At 45.2% G+C, this 14,780-nt stretch overlaps 1 protein-coding gene across 2 annotated transcripts in view; it reads left to right on the forward strand.

Moving 5' to 3' along the window:
- The window catches only part of LOC119456223 (prohibitin 1-like), a 48,846-nt gene that overhangs the window by 10,391 nt on the left and 23,675 nt on the right, over nt 1-14,780 (forward strand). For both annotated transcript variants that reach the window (XM_037717870.1, XM_049660873.1), the window contains exons 3-4: nt 7,348-7,509; nt 11,374-11,516. In XM_037717870.1, coding sequence (XP_037573798.1) covers nt 7,348-7,509; nt 11,374-11,516 — 305 coding nt within the window. The remainder of the gene's footprint in view (nt 1-7,347; nt 7,510-11,373; nt 11,517-14,780) is intronic.

Below are 14,780 nucleotides of genomic sequence, written 5' to 3' on the forward strand. Positions count from 1 at the left end.
AGGCATCTCCCCTTTAAATAATATGGATGGCCTCAACTAATTCTCACTTGAGCAATTCATTACTACCTGTTTCAATCAAAAAAGGAAAAGTACTTGATGCTGTTGCTGGGATGGTTTCTGCTGATGCCAGGTTGACCACCTCAGATTGTCACGAGTGATTGGGCACACTTTGTTATTCTAAAGGGCTTCTTCCGTGCAAAGAAAATGGTGCTTTCACAACATAGATGGCGGTGTCATTATCCCTTTTATTGAATCTGATTCTCTAACACTATGTATTTGCAGTCATACACTCGAACCTCGTAATAAGTTGAAGGGGGAGCCGAAATTACTTGGTTATATCCATTATTGCTATTTACTGCAATATATGGCCAGTGGGGTGCACAATTGTAAACATGGAAATAAGAAGACAGTGTTGTGGCCCGCGAAACTGCTACACAGCCATGCATGCAAAGAAATTTGAATAAAACAACAAAAGAATGACAGCCTTTAGAGAGCTGTTCCACTGTGATGGTCTTTCGCGTCCACTTCACTTGGCTCGTCGCGGTGGAGCAACACATGGCACCCAACACAGTGCTCCACTGTGAAGGCCGGCGAACTTCTCTGGCTCGTGGCCTGCGAGATTGCACAGATGCCAATGCGAGGCCATGCCCACCGCAGGGAGAAGCAAATGCACGGCCCACAAGATTGTGCCGGGGAGGTCTCTGAGGCCATGCCCAGCTGCGGCTGCTTGTGCGACGTGCCGTTGAGAAACAAGTTAATGCACTAATCTTTTGCACCACCGCGTGTAGCCACACTTGCGATTCGTGCAGGCTTGCGCATCAGATTGCGCCCGGGAGATCTCAGAGGCCATGTCCAGCTGCACCAGCCTGCACGGCGCACAGAAGTGAATACACTAATCTTTCCCCCTGCTGCGCGTAGCCGCGCAGCATGGCGTGGCTCGTGCAGCCAGCCACGCGCAAGAGGGAGAGGTCAGTGGAGAAGTGCGACAGTGAGCTGCGGCCTGTGCAGTTACGTGCGTCATTGAGATAGACCAGTGGGCCTCTTCGATTATGCAGTCCCGGACTGTCCACATACCGTGTGCGGCTTCCAGTCTGTCTAGTCCGGACAGAAGAGCGTGTTACAGTCACGTGATCCAGCTGTCGGGGACTGTCCGAGGTGACCAGAAGGCATCGTGACTGGAAGTCACTCTCCTGGCTGCCGTCGTCTGCTCTTAGCTACTCGTAGATAGCCCCCTATCCAGCAAATTCAATATTGTGGCCTCCAAAATGGTGCAGTCTCCGAGGTCACGTCGCCGACACAACCATAAAGCTTGCATAGTGGAATCGCAGCCTGAGCGCATACGTGATCGCAAAGCGCACTTTACATTCGCGCCCCTTAACCGCTGCATTTAAGCTAGCACATTTCCTGCGATGTTTAAGCGGAATTCCCACACAGACATCAGCAAAATCGTGGTCGTGCCACATCGCTGCTAATGCAGAAAGTATCCGCCGATATCCTCAAAGCTCGTGAGACCGTCTACTAATTAAAGTCCCAATGTGTGTAGGGCAGAGGGCGTGTACACCATCTACTAATCCTGCACGTCGAAAAGCAAATGCTCGAACTTGGCAACAGAGAAGGGATCAACATACAGTGGAATCTCGATGATACGATCACGGCTAATACGAATTTCCAGATGATACAAATTTTTCTGTGGTCCCGGCTGAGCCCCATTATTCGTATCAACCGACCTGCGTCGGTTGATACGAATAAACGCCGCCCCACCGACGGCCGCGAAAGAGAACAGCGCGCAGTCACGCGCTTTCTCCCTTTCTCTTTTAATGTGGAGGCGCGGACGCGACACCGGACAGCGCGGAGGCCGCGACTGGGCGCAAAGAGTTTGAAGCGGTGGCGCTTTTGTTGCTTTTGTGCTTTTCCTCTTTTTCCGCGTGCCATTGGCCAGACGGAGTGGCTGCTGTGCTTCGGGCCGCATTCTTTGTGTTTGTGCCATTTTGCCTAGTCGCAGCGAGCTATGTCTACCGAGATATGATCTCGGCTGATTCGCGCAGCCGTACGCCGAGGCGCGGGAGCCTCTGTTGGCGCGTCTTCCGTCAACTGCGTTATCAGTGCCGATGGCACAGGGCGATTGTCTGTTTCGCTGCCGGAGTCACATGGTGCAAGATAGCGCGGCACGTAATCCACGGTGCAAGGTAGCGCGGCATGTTCAGTCGGGTGCTCCTCCGCTTCTCCCGCTAATCGCCGTATTTTTCTTGCCTTGGAGGCTTGCGCTTCTGTATTCCGGAGGCTTCGTCCCAAATTTCTTCTCCAACGAGCGACGATCCATCACTAACCTGGGAGCTCTCAGTAGTCTGAATTCTGCGTGTCAAATGAAGAAGCCGGCGTGGTTTACGAAGGAGACAACTGCGGTTGCCATCTTGTCCCTGTCACAGCAGCAACCAATGGAGAGACGCCTTTAGGCACGGCAGCCAATCTGAGGCCCGGTTTCATCGGAGGGCCCGTCTGACTACCTATCACAGACCTGCGCTTCTTTTATGTTTGTGCGTTTGTTACAAAATGGCGACGACGGACGAATTGAGAAGCGGAATGGCGAAACTTTGAGCTTTCGAACGATACCGAGATGGCGGCGCTCGGTGGCGGGAAATTCGAGATGTCTCCGTGAACTGCAGTGATGTTGCGCGATTTAAATCTGTTTTCTCACCCTGCACATTGACGAATTAATCTTTTTTGGCCACTTTTAGTGCGTTTTCAGCCAAACCATTTTGCTACAGCATAGATTAGGCATTGCAGATACCGAAATGCGTGGTTTTCAAAAATAGATTTTTCTCGCGATCTGATCGCCGTGTCCCTCCTTAATTTGGCTAGTTTTAATTGCGTTTTGATGATACAAATTTCGGCTAATACAAATATTTTTCTTGACCCCCTGAGATTCGTATCATCGAGATTCCACTGTATATGTCATCGGCAATTGGCGAAGCTCCGATTGTATGTACCACCCTAGCTAGCGGCATGATGTAGCCACATGCAATACGATATGCTTCCTCACACACTAGTTTTACTCACCTGAAAAGCGAAATCTACTTGTTTACTATGCATATAGCAATGAGCATGATAGATTTCGCGAAACCCATCAAGAAAAGCAAGCATGTGCGCTTGATCGCTGTACTTCTCTCTTTAAAAAACACGAAGACTAAAGCTGCAGCAATTAGACCTCTCATGAAAAACTCGCATGATGGCACACAAAGCACCGATGTAACAGAAGCGATAGCTGGGTGCAGGATATTTGCCGTCTGGAAAGCGCAAAGTACACAGAAGCACACGGTATCTTTCACAACGTGGTGACAAACGCCGCGTGCATCTTTTTCAGACGTCGTCTGCTAGCTGCTTTCACTTGTCCTAGCAAAAATCTGCTGACAGCTCCGAGAGTCCGTGGACAGTCCGCGACTTCCAGTCCATGAAAAATGAACGCAATTCTGGCAGCTCTCGGACTGGTGGGGTGGAGCTTCCAAAGCTGTTCGAGAAAATTTAATGCGACTGTTGGGGACTGATAATCGAAGAGGCCCGGTGTTACTTGACCACGTATTCGATGCGGGGCACGGGAATTTTGAACTGCCGCGGCGAACGAGTGCCGAACCCTGCGGAAAGAAATGTACTCAGCGTGCAACAGTCCGGTATTTTTTGGTTTCGGAGATGAATTTACTTCATTTTATCTATTGGCAGAACAATTTTGCTTCGTTCAAATGAGGTTTTAAATACATGGATCTCTGAGGATTACAAGGGGAATTTCATTTACTTCGTTATATCCATTATTTTGTTATATCCTGTTTCGTTATAACGAGGTTCGAGTGTATTTCTACGTTCTAGCCGCATTATTGAATAAATAAAATGTGCCCTTAAAATAAGTTATAGCTTGGGATCTCCTATCTGATGCATAGAATCAGAGAAATTGTTTTCTTCCACATAAACTTCCCACAGATTTTCCCACATATACCTTGCTACAACTAAACAGGATCATGTATACAGGGTGTTCATTTTTAAGTTTTGCGGAACTTTTAGAAATTGCCTGTGGCAGGTAGCATAATTCTTATCATTGAGCTGAGTTATTCGATGAGGTGGACATTAGTAGCATGAGAAATCGAAACACGTATACAGCTGATTAACAAAAATTCATTAATTATCTTCTTAGTTGATTACGACACATATTGAAATTTATGAATTGTAGCCGGTGAGCTTGTCAGGCGTATCCACTTGGAATCAATTTCCAGATGACACCAGTTTGGAGATATGCGCCATCAAACTCGGCGTAAAAATGCACTGTTCCACTTTTTTTTTACCAGAATGCTGTTTCATACATTGAAACACAAAAGTAACTGGAATGCCCATGTATTTCGTTCCACACTTTGGGAAATATCTCAAAACTGGTGTCATCCTGGAAATTCATTTCAAGTGGATGCATCTTGCAAATTCACCAGCTACAATTGTAAATTGCAATATGTGTCGTAAAGTAATTAACTAAGAAGTTCATTTGTCAATTTTTGGTAATTAGTTGAATATGTGTTTCGATTTCTCGTGCTACTAATGTCCACCTCTTCGAATAACCCAGCTCAATGATAAGAATTATGCTACCTGCCACAGGCAGTTTCTAAAAATTCCGCAAAACTTAATTTTGAACACCCGGTATAATGCCTGAAATACATTTGACAGGCATTCTATGGTAAATGCAGGGGACTTTCATTGGACACGGGAGCAATTGCACTCAATCAAGTTTATTAGCTAAAAACGTAAACTTTTTATGTCTGGCACTCATATGTAACAAATCGGTAGCTGTCCGTGTAGGTAGGAAATTTCTGCTGTTTATTACCCTCTCTACCACTTTTGCTCAATGTATTTCTTTTATGGAATTAACACAAATTGCCACAAATGACTGTGGATAGCGAGCTTGTTCCAACTTGTCCACCTGAAAATTAAATCCATAAAGTGTTTAGCCAATTCAGTTTCACACACGTAAATTACAATTTCAGCAATGCTGCATAATATGGGGAGCTGTCACAAAAAGTTTGTTTTTCATCTTTAGGCTTAAAAGCAGACTTCCAATTGTTTCCAAGCATAGTGCTCCGGCTCAGTCAACCTCCACTGCAGTGCAAGCTCAGAGCAACCAATGTGTAGCAGATGGAAGAATAATGCAGATCTCCCATGTACTTAAGGGATCTCTTTTGCATCCACCACACTGAAGCTTGTTTACCTCACTGCTCTGCACACAATCGAACCATGCACCGTGAGCAACGCAGGATCACATGGGACACCGCAAAAAAATATTGATTTAAACAAATGCATTCATGGCAGGTTTCTTGAGCATCATTGTGCCTTTTGGAATGTTTGATGCATAGCAGCAGTAGCAGTGGCGACAAGTCATCATGGGTAGGTGTCGGCTTGCTGCCTTCTCGTTAATTGGATTGTTGCCGAGACTCTCCAAGCTCCTTCCTCAATCCATAAAGCACGTTGCTCGGAGGAAGAAGGCTTAGCACGAAAGTGCAAAGGAGACCCGGTGAACGTCATCAGAAGTGACAGACAGCTGCGCTTACTTTGCCCATCTCAAAGCACAATACTTTTGTGCAGAGATGAATATGTCTGTTGAGCCTTTTCATACAGTTTCATTTCTGGTTTTTGCCTACAATGCTTGTAGAAAAACATAAAACATGTTAACTTTTTCATTTGTTTTTCTGCTTGGTTGCTGCTTGATCGAGGTGCCATGAGCCCAAATGTGTAGCAGATGACAGAATAGACAAGCACCATCCTACTGGCTCCACAACACATTTTTTTTGTTTTTGTTTTAGATGATAGCATTGCTGTGAAGCGTCATGGCAACAGCAGCACAGCACCAACCCAGTACTCTGTGTTCCAGCAAAGATGTCCGTGAACTTACTTTTTTCTTAAGCTAACTGCAAGTTATTAACCAAACCCTTTTTATTGAAGAATTTCACTGCTCATTTGGAAAAATATTACTGTGGACCTGGTAGGCAATCGGCAGGCAAGGTTTGTGAGGGACTATATTGGTGGTGGGTACCAATGCCATTGTCACTTTTGTGAAAGTTATTTAGGGCGTCCGACTTTACACAAAGTAGCACGTGATATTACTAAAGCTATGTCTTTACAATATAACCAAAGCATGGAACTACATTCTATTGCACGTGAGCACGCCTCATAGCTGTCGCTGCACTGCAAGTTGATTGTGAGCTGGCGTATCGTTGTCCAACAATTGAAAATTTACCACAGCTTTTTGTTGCATACAAACTATGCAGATCACTCCTTATCTACAGACCCTCAAATGGTAAACATAATGTCACTGTGATTTACAGTAAATCCTCACTGTAACTAAGGGGGACTGAAGTTGAATATGTTCATTACTTCTTTATATCTACAGAATGCTTATTGATGTTGTATCTATCTTTGTGCCAAAATTTCCTTGTCTTCATAAGTCATCACTGATTTTTTTTCATGATTCTTTTTACATGTTTTTCATTGTCCTGCACTACGCTCCTTTTTATTCGCATGCTTTGTCTTGGACTGCAGTATATCTTAAAATATAAAAACTGTTGCACCAGACGGGTGTTGCGGGGAGGGAGCCATTGCAAAAGCCCACAGTGCATTGCCGAAGCACCGCAAAAGATAGTGTTCTGCCACTTCTTCATTAGCGGTGCTGTTTCTGATGCAGCTGTCAATGCTAAGCCATCTTGTCCTTCATTGGGAACACAAAAGCGCAACAAATGTTACCAGGCTTGGAGAAGTGTTCCAACACGTTCACAGAACGCTGTTAAGCCAAGAGATCACTAAGAACATGACAGCGATTCCTGTCATTTTTCATTTGTCACATGGTTGATCCCGGCAATAATAGCTTCCTCTGAGCCAATGCCAAAAACAGTAGAAAATGAAATGGGGTCATTTCGAAATATCGTCCCAGGACATGGAAAAGGCCTAGGTGGTGAAAGCTCCACAGTGCAGCTGCTTGTGTGCATGGAGCGCAGGTGAGTTGCGTCAGTGGGGCTGAAGGGTGCAGTCGCCATCTTGGCAGCGTGGCCAGTATTGTGTGTCGGCTCATAGTCTCAACTGGTCTGTGAGTAGTCATTATGAACTAACAGAAAAAAAGGTTAGTTATGTATAAATTTGTTTGAAATAATTGCTTTGTTGAAATGAGGTGTTAAGTGCATGGGTTCCTACTGGAACTTGGTTGAGTTTTTAGCCTGTTTTGTCATAATGAGGTGTACATTGCTCCAATTTTAAGCTTTAGTGTAGCCTGCCTTATGCTCAAGGACGTGTGGGAGAGGAGCTGTCATTGTAGCTATGATTTCTGTGCAGTGGATGGCGGCCATCGGGCAGTGATCTTTGATCGCTTCACGGGCGTCAAAAACTATGTGGTTGGTGAAGGCACACATTTCCTCATCCCCTGGGTCCAGCGGCCAATTATTTACGACGTGCGTTCACGGCCACGCAATGTGCCTGTTGTAACTGGCAGTAAAGGTGAGACATATTTTCTGACGATTTATTCCAGGAGAGATGAGAAATAAGTGCAAGTGCCGTAATAAAGGGCCCATTTGACAGCAAGTGAGGGACACCATATTTTTTGCCATGGTATATGCATGCTCTGTATGGCAGTTGCATTACAAGTGGTCTCAACTGTGCCTGTCTCTGTGGGCAGGTGTTTGGTGTGTTTTGTGATACCGCAAACCCGAGCGCATGGAAGTTGGACCCCCCTGCGTCTAGCTGTGCGCTGCTTAGTCATGTCCGGGGAAAAGGGGATCCGGGGAGTTAAGCTGATGCGTGGTCTTGGGACCTCCAAGGCCTCCCACTAGGACGGCCCCTTTGGCCTTGGCTTCGTGTAGACATTGCTGACCCAAATCCGCTTCTCCAGCCCTTCTCTGTCACTTTCTATCATTCCTGTCTTCCCTTCTTACTTTCCAGGTGGCAAGGGTGTGGGACAATGAACCTTGTTTGTGAATATTTGGCTATAGCAATAAGCACAGGATGCGTTTCTTACAGGTCTTGTGGTGCCCCCTTGTTGGGTGACATGGTGGGTGGCTGGTGTTACTGCCGAAATAAAAACAATTTTATGCCTAATTCATTTCCTGCCCTTTTTGATCAGTGCTCAGAAAAGGTGGTGCAGCAAAAAGTATTAAAGTTTTTTGGCTGGCAAACTGAAAACGTTCCCACGTGATTCACTCTGAGAAACCACAAAAGACTAATTCCCCTTTTCTCATTGCAAAATGTCTGACTGAAGCTATTGGTCCTGGCTATAAAGCATGCAAGATGGCTAACGGCGATCTCCTTTTGGAACTCCACGATAAAAAGCGATATGACAGGCTTTATAATCTAATATCATTCGGGGATGTTCCTGTGACCGTGACACCCATGCACAACATACATGGTGTTGTTTCAGAAGATGATTTAATGGAATTGACTGAGACTGAACTTTTGAAGGGTTGGAGGGACCAGAATCAATGCGAAGCAAATTAAGATGAGGCGTGACTGCACAGAGATCGAGACGAAGCACCTTATTCTCACTTTTGGCTCAAGTGTGCTGCACGAGGCAATCAATGCAGGGTATGTAAAGATCCGGGTCAGATCATATGCCCCAAGTCCTCTTGGATACTTTAAATGCTAGTGATTCGGCCATAGTTGACAGAACTGCTGAGGCTGACAGCCATGTGCTAAATGTAGTGCCGGTGAACAATAATTCAAAACGCGCTAGAATCCTCCACACTGTGTGAACTGTGATGGCGAGCATGCCACATACTCTTGTCCTGCCTGTCATGGAAGGAAGAAAAAGAAATCGTAATGATCAGAGCCAAGGAAAACATCTTGTTTAAGGAGGCATGAAGGCGGGTGTCATACCTGCCGAAGAACAGCTTTGCCAAAGTGGCGTGTCAGGGGGCTGCGCCACAATGGCTTCCGGCGGCTGTTCGGCCCGTGCTCGGTGAGCAGGCAGCAGCGCTGTTTGACCCCTTGGCAACTGCAGCCAGCGCTGCACTGCCATCCCAGAAGAGGCCATCGATTCTAGGCTGGTTGTCTCGAGGCAAGGCCTTCAAGGTGAATGCACTGCTCACAAGAACGGGTGTGCAGCGCCCAGCAAGACGCAATGGACACGACTCCCACTCCAATGACGCCTAAGAAGCAGGGAGAATCTCTCGTCTGTTAAAAAGAGCCCAAAAAGAGTTCTGCGAACAGCTGTCCTATATAAGACACACAGTACAAACCTCTTCTGCAATATCGAGACAGAAATACTAGGGGACTTCTACGAAATCTAGATGTTAACTAACTTTATAAACCTGGTCCAAAGGTGCTGCGTGTTAGAAACTCCTAAAATCTGCAGAGACTTTCTTAGACAAATGCCATTTTTCGGAAAGACCACAACAATGCTCTCGCCTCGTTGGGCGGTGTGGCCATAATATATCAAGGTGTTGCGTCAAATGGCTTTTTGAGGCAGTTGCTGTTCGAGCACTGCTGTTCGATTAGCTAGTCGGTCACTTCCATCGACATGCCTCCGAGCTGTCAACTTCACAGAACAGAATTTCGGAGCCTTAACAATGAACTTGCCGCTCCCTATATAGTTGTCAGACGTAAATGCACGTAGCACCCTGTGGGGAGACTCGTGATGTGGGGGGCCACCTAATCGTAAACTTTATTTTCTTCAGGCTCATGCTTCCTCAATAAGAAGTAGCCAGGGTTCTGAAGTGTTGAGCATAAAACATTCTCCTCAATAAACATAAGCATAATATCAGGTACACTCGTGTCATACCTAGAGGGGAACGTCTTAAAAAAACCCTTATGGAAGTGATAACTTTCCGATTGTTTGAATAAATCAAGTTACACTGATAAAGTATTCTTCGAAAACTCTGCTGTCGTTAATTACACTGCAATAGTTCAATTATTAGAAGAGAAAATGAAGCTCAAAGTTAATTAAAAAAAAATTCTCGCGGTAACCTCGACGTCAGCACTTCAGTGTGACGTCTTGACTTCTAAAGTAATTTTTCATATTTGGGCCACGTTGGTTCAGTAGAAGTTTGCAAAACTGGCCATGTTCAGGTCTTGGGCTCCTTTAGAACACAATGTAGTCAATCTTTACCGCTAAAAAATTAACTGGGACCTAGAAGACTCTGTCAAATCCATGATGTCATGGTGAGCTGGTGCGGGAACTTGATGGTGGCGTCGCCACTCGCCTCAATGTTTGTCGTTTCTTTCTGGCTTACCAAGCGGCTTCTCTCGGTAATAGTGTTTTCGGTTTTGTGGGAGCGGTACAGAACAAATCATTTTTCCCTTTAGTGTCCCTTTAAACCTAACAAAACCAGCTGAATGCTCTCCAGATAAAAAGCCGATTCAGCCAACTGGACGGGGTTTCACCAACTTACACAGCTGACTTGGGATGAAATCTGTGCGCTCAGTATTGATGATGCAATAGCCTACCTAACACCATTTGTAATTGTTGCCCCATTGGCATGTATCCCAGAAACTAGAGGCTTGGCTTCTAAGCGGAATGAGGAATGTAAGGAAGCATGTAAGAAGCAAAACAAGGCGTCCTTCCCAATGCCATAGGTGGCTTGGGGTGAAGCCCAGTTTTCTGCCTGGTGTTTTCCTCCTATTGCTGAAAAATTTTCTGCAAAATATTGCTTCTTTTTGTTGATTATGCTTGTTCTCAATGTGTGTTCTTACATTTTTCCGGGTATTTAAAAAATTTTGCGGGGTGTTTATATTCATTAAAAGGTTAACACCAAGATAAAAAAATTATGGGGTCTTACGTGCCAAAACCACCATCTGATTATGAGGCACGCCATAGTGGAGGACTCCGGAAAACTTGGACCACCTGGGGTTCTTTAACATGCACCCAAATCTAAGTACACGGGTGTTTTCGCATTTCGCCCCCATCGAAATGCGGCCGCCGTGGCCGGGATTCGATCCCGCGACCTCATGCTTAGCAGCCCAACACCATAGCCACTTAACACCAAGATTGCAGCCTTTACAAACTGAAGGCTCTTCATTTCCAAGATTTGTGGGTTGGTATTGAGTAGGACTCGCATAAAAGAAAAACCATGATATCATTTTCATGCATGTTTTAAGATCTGTCTTGCACTCTATGATCAATGAAATTTAGAAAAGTGTGCACTGTACGCTGATAGCTTATGTAATAGCTATAGATGTGTTCGCACAGCTTTCTGCTGTTGCCTTCATTGATCAGACCATAATGTGCTTCTTCGTTTGCCAGTACATAGTATACTGGTTTAAATTCAGGTAAACCATTTGGCAGTTTGTGCTTAGTTTAGTACTGTTGTCAATTGCCTCATTGCACAAGAATAGCGAGAACAGAATTGAACAATGCCTCTCTCACTGCAGACTTGCAGAATGTGAACATCACACTGCGGATCCTGTTTCGGCCTGTGCAAGAGCAGCTGCCTCGCATGTACACAACCTTGGGTGTGGACTATGACGAGCGTGTGCTCCCCTCCATCACCACTGAGGTGCTGAAGGCAGTCGTGGTGAGTTCAGCTCTGCGTAACCATGAGTTTTCACAAGGATGCACATTGTGCTGCATTTATCGCAACATGCCAGGCTGATCATGCACAATCATGGAATACTGATGAATATTGCATTACTCGCATAATAAATGCACTCCAAACTTTGCTCTTGAAAATTGGGAATTTTGTTTCCCCCTCGAGGGGGTAATTGCACCCTTTGCTTTGGACCTGTGCAATACCGCGATCGAATGGCCATGTTGTAGCATGTCGGGGAGACTCTTACTCTCGCACATGCATTTAGAACAAGTACACTTGATGCCCATTGCTATATGTTGGCACAGCTGTGGGTTTGATAATGGAGCAGCTGACAAAGCCATGACGAGGGACCACTGGCAACAAGCATGCAGTAAGAACAGGCTGATCGTTATAACGGTCCTGGTTATCATGCCAGGTCCTGCGGTCTCTGGCAAAAGATCACTGCTAAACCAGAAACTGAAGTCCTAGGTGGCAGTCATCTTTTTAGCTGGTTTTGTCTTTTTCTTGCCAGAATAGAAAGCATGCTACGTTTTTCTTGCTAAAAATGAGGTGTGCGTTTGATTTCAACTTTTTTTGGAGCTCTGTCAATTCTGCATTAATTTTCTACTTTGAACTCGTAAAAAGTGGGTGCTCGTACGAATTGGAGATGTGTTCAAATCTGGCAAATACAGTAAATGCTCGTTAATTAACTCGTTAATTCAATATTTTGGATAATTCGAAGTAGCCACCGCGGTCTGTCCAACAATATATTGAAAGCAATATGTAACGCATCCCGCTCAAGGTGGTCAAAAAAGTGTAACTTGACGAGAGAAAGCATTTTATGCCTTGTTACAGCATTTTTAGTACACTGTGGCCGACACCCATTCCAACGCCCGGCCCGGCCGATCGCGATCACAAACACGATCGCGATCGTGCGGCACATGCACTGCCGCAATAAAGCGGTTTGAATTATCACAATTTCGCTGTATATTTATGACAGTCAGCAAGCTTGGCAAGTTTACGCTTACCGGAAGTTTTATTTCCAAAAGTCAGTTAGCTTGGATTTCTTACGCTTCACGGCAAGCACAGGCGCTACGCTCCGGCCGCTGCTGCTTACAGCGAGGCTGCTCGGGCGCCGCTTCTTGAACGTGCACATAGTGTGCGTGGCCTTCAAGTTGATCTGCGATGTGGACAAGGTGCAACTAGTGTCGTATGCGCTGTGCTTTCGACATTCGCGTTGAAGCGCAAAACGGTAAAAGGTCAATTTGCTCGCTGCTGCTGCTGTGCCTCCTCACTCCAGCGTTTTGACCGTAAGTTTTTATTTATTTTATTTAGAAAATACTGCAGGCCTTATAGGGGCCCTTGCAGGAGGGGCAGAAGTACGGGGTGGGGGGGGAAGGAAATGCAAGAGTACGTCAGTAGCAAAACAAAAATAACAATTACAATGGAATGGTCCTGGCAAAATTCAGAGTTAATGACTTGGCATGCCGGTGCCTTGTAAATCGCCCTGCTAGCGGTTGTATGTATTGTTGCGGATTAAGAGATAGCTGATTATTCTGAAGCAGATAGAGGAACTTAATCCTTTGAATTTTCCTTCGCAATTTTAGTGTTTGTATATTATTCATTTGCATTAAGTTTGAGGGAGAGTCAGTTGGACGGTATTTAGAAAATATAAAGCGTACAGCTTTTCGCTGAATTTTTTCTAATGCATCGATGTTGCATATCGTGTACGGGTCCCAAACAATTGCCGTATATTCTAGTGTAGGCCTTATACTACAGTTGTAAGACAACAGCTTGGTTTCCGGAGGTGCCATTTTTAATTTATGCCTGAGCAGACCAAGTTTTCTTAAAGCTGAAGCACATGTAGTAGAGATATGCTTGTTCCAGGAAAGATCATGCGTTATAACCCCCAGGTACCTATATTCCTCGACTTCGGATAAGGGTTGAGAGGCAAGATCATAAGTAAACGGTAAAGGGTGGCTTTTTTAGTAATTCTCATAGAAACTGTTTTATTAGTGTTGAGCTCCATGTTCCACTGCTGGCACCAGTAATGAATGCGCTGAAGGGTAGAATTTAAGAGGACTTGGTCTTCGTGGCATTTAATTTCATTAAATAAAACACAATCATCAGCAAACAATCTTAATTGGACGGGGTGAGCGATTACTTCTACAATATCATTAATATATATTAAAAATAACAAGGGGCCAAGCACGCTGCCTTGAGGAACACCGGAAGTAACTGGTGCTTCATCTGAAGGGCAGTCGCTTATGCTGACGAATTGTGTGCGCTTAGTTAAGTATGCAGATATCCAGCTAATTAAGTATGGCGGTAGTTTTATGATTTCGAGCTTTTCAATTAGTTTATGGTGACAAACAAGATCAAATGCTTTTCTGTAATCCAGGAATATAACATCAATCTGACCAGGTTTATCAAGAATGCTAGCAAAGCTGTGGATGACTGAAGCCAACTGGGTGACGGTGGAAAACCCCTTCCTAAAGCCATGCTGTACCGGTGTGAGGATGCTGTTGTCACTTAAGAATTCTTTTATCTGGTTAGCTATAATATGTTCCAATAGTTTGCAGCAAGATGAAGTAAGGGAGATCGGTCGATAGTTGGTTATTAATGTCGCTTGGCCATTCTTAAGCACTGGTACAACCCGAGCGGTTCGCCAATCTTTGGGAAGGGTGGCGGAAGATAAAGATACACTAAAAATGCGCACTAGAAAACGTGCAATCATCTCCGCATAGCGGCGCAAAAAGGCGTTTGGGATGTTATCCGGCCCTGGTGATGATTTCGTTCTCAAATTTAGCAGCATAGAAACCACACCAGGCAACGATATAACAGTAGGGTCAACATAACAAGGGGTACGGCTGAAGGGTACATCGATTGAGACACTTGAAGATACGCTGTGAAAAAGTTGATTAAAATGTTCCGCTATACATCGCTTCTCTAACAGTTATGCCGTTGTGCACAATGGAATCAATGATTTTCTTTGTGCTAGCTAGATGGTTCCAGAATTTTTCTGGTGCACTGCGCATAAAGCCTGGCAGGGTACAGTAAAAGCTCGATGATACGATCACGGCTAATACGAATTTCCGGATGATACGAATTTTTCTGTGGTCCCGGCCGAGCCCCATTACTTTGCAACGTGCTAGAGAACGGTTGTTACGAATCGATTTTCAGCCTGCGTCGGTTGATACGAATAAACGCCGCCCCACCGATGGCCGCGAAAGAGAACAGCGCGCAGTCACGCGCTTTCTCTCCTTCTCT

The sequence above is a fragment of the Dermacentor silvarum genome, chromosome 1 (assembly GCF_013339745.2).
Source record: "Dermacentor silvarum isolate Dsil-2018 chromosome 1, BIME_Dsil_1.4, whole genome shotgun sequence".
Classification (NCBI taxonomy): Eukaryota; Metazoa; Arthropoda; class Arachnida; order Ixodida; family Ixodidae; genus Dermacentor; species Dermacentor silvarum.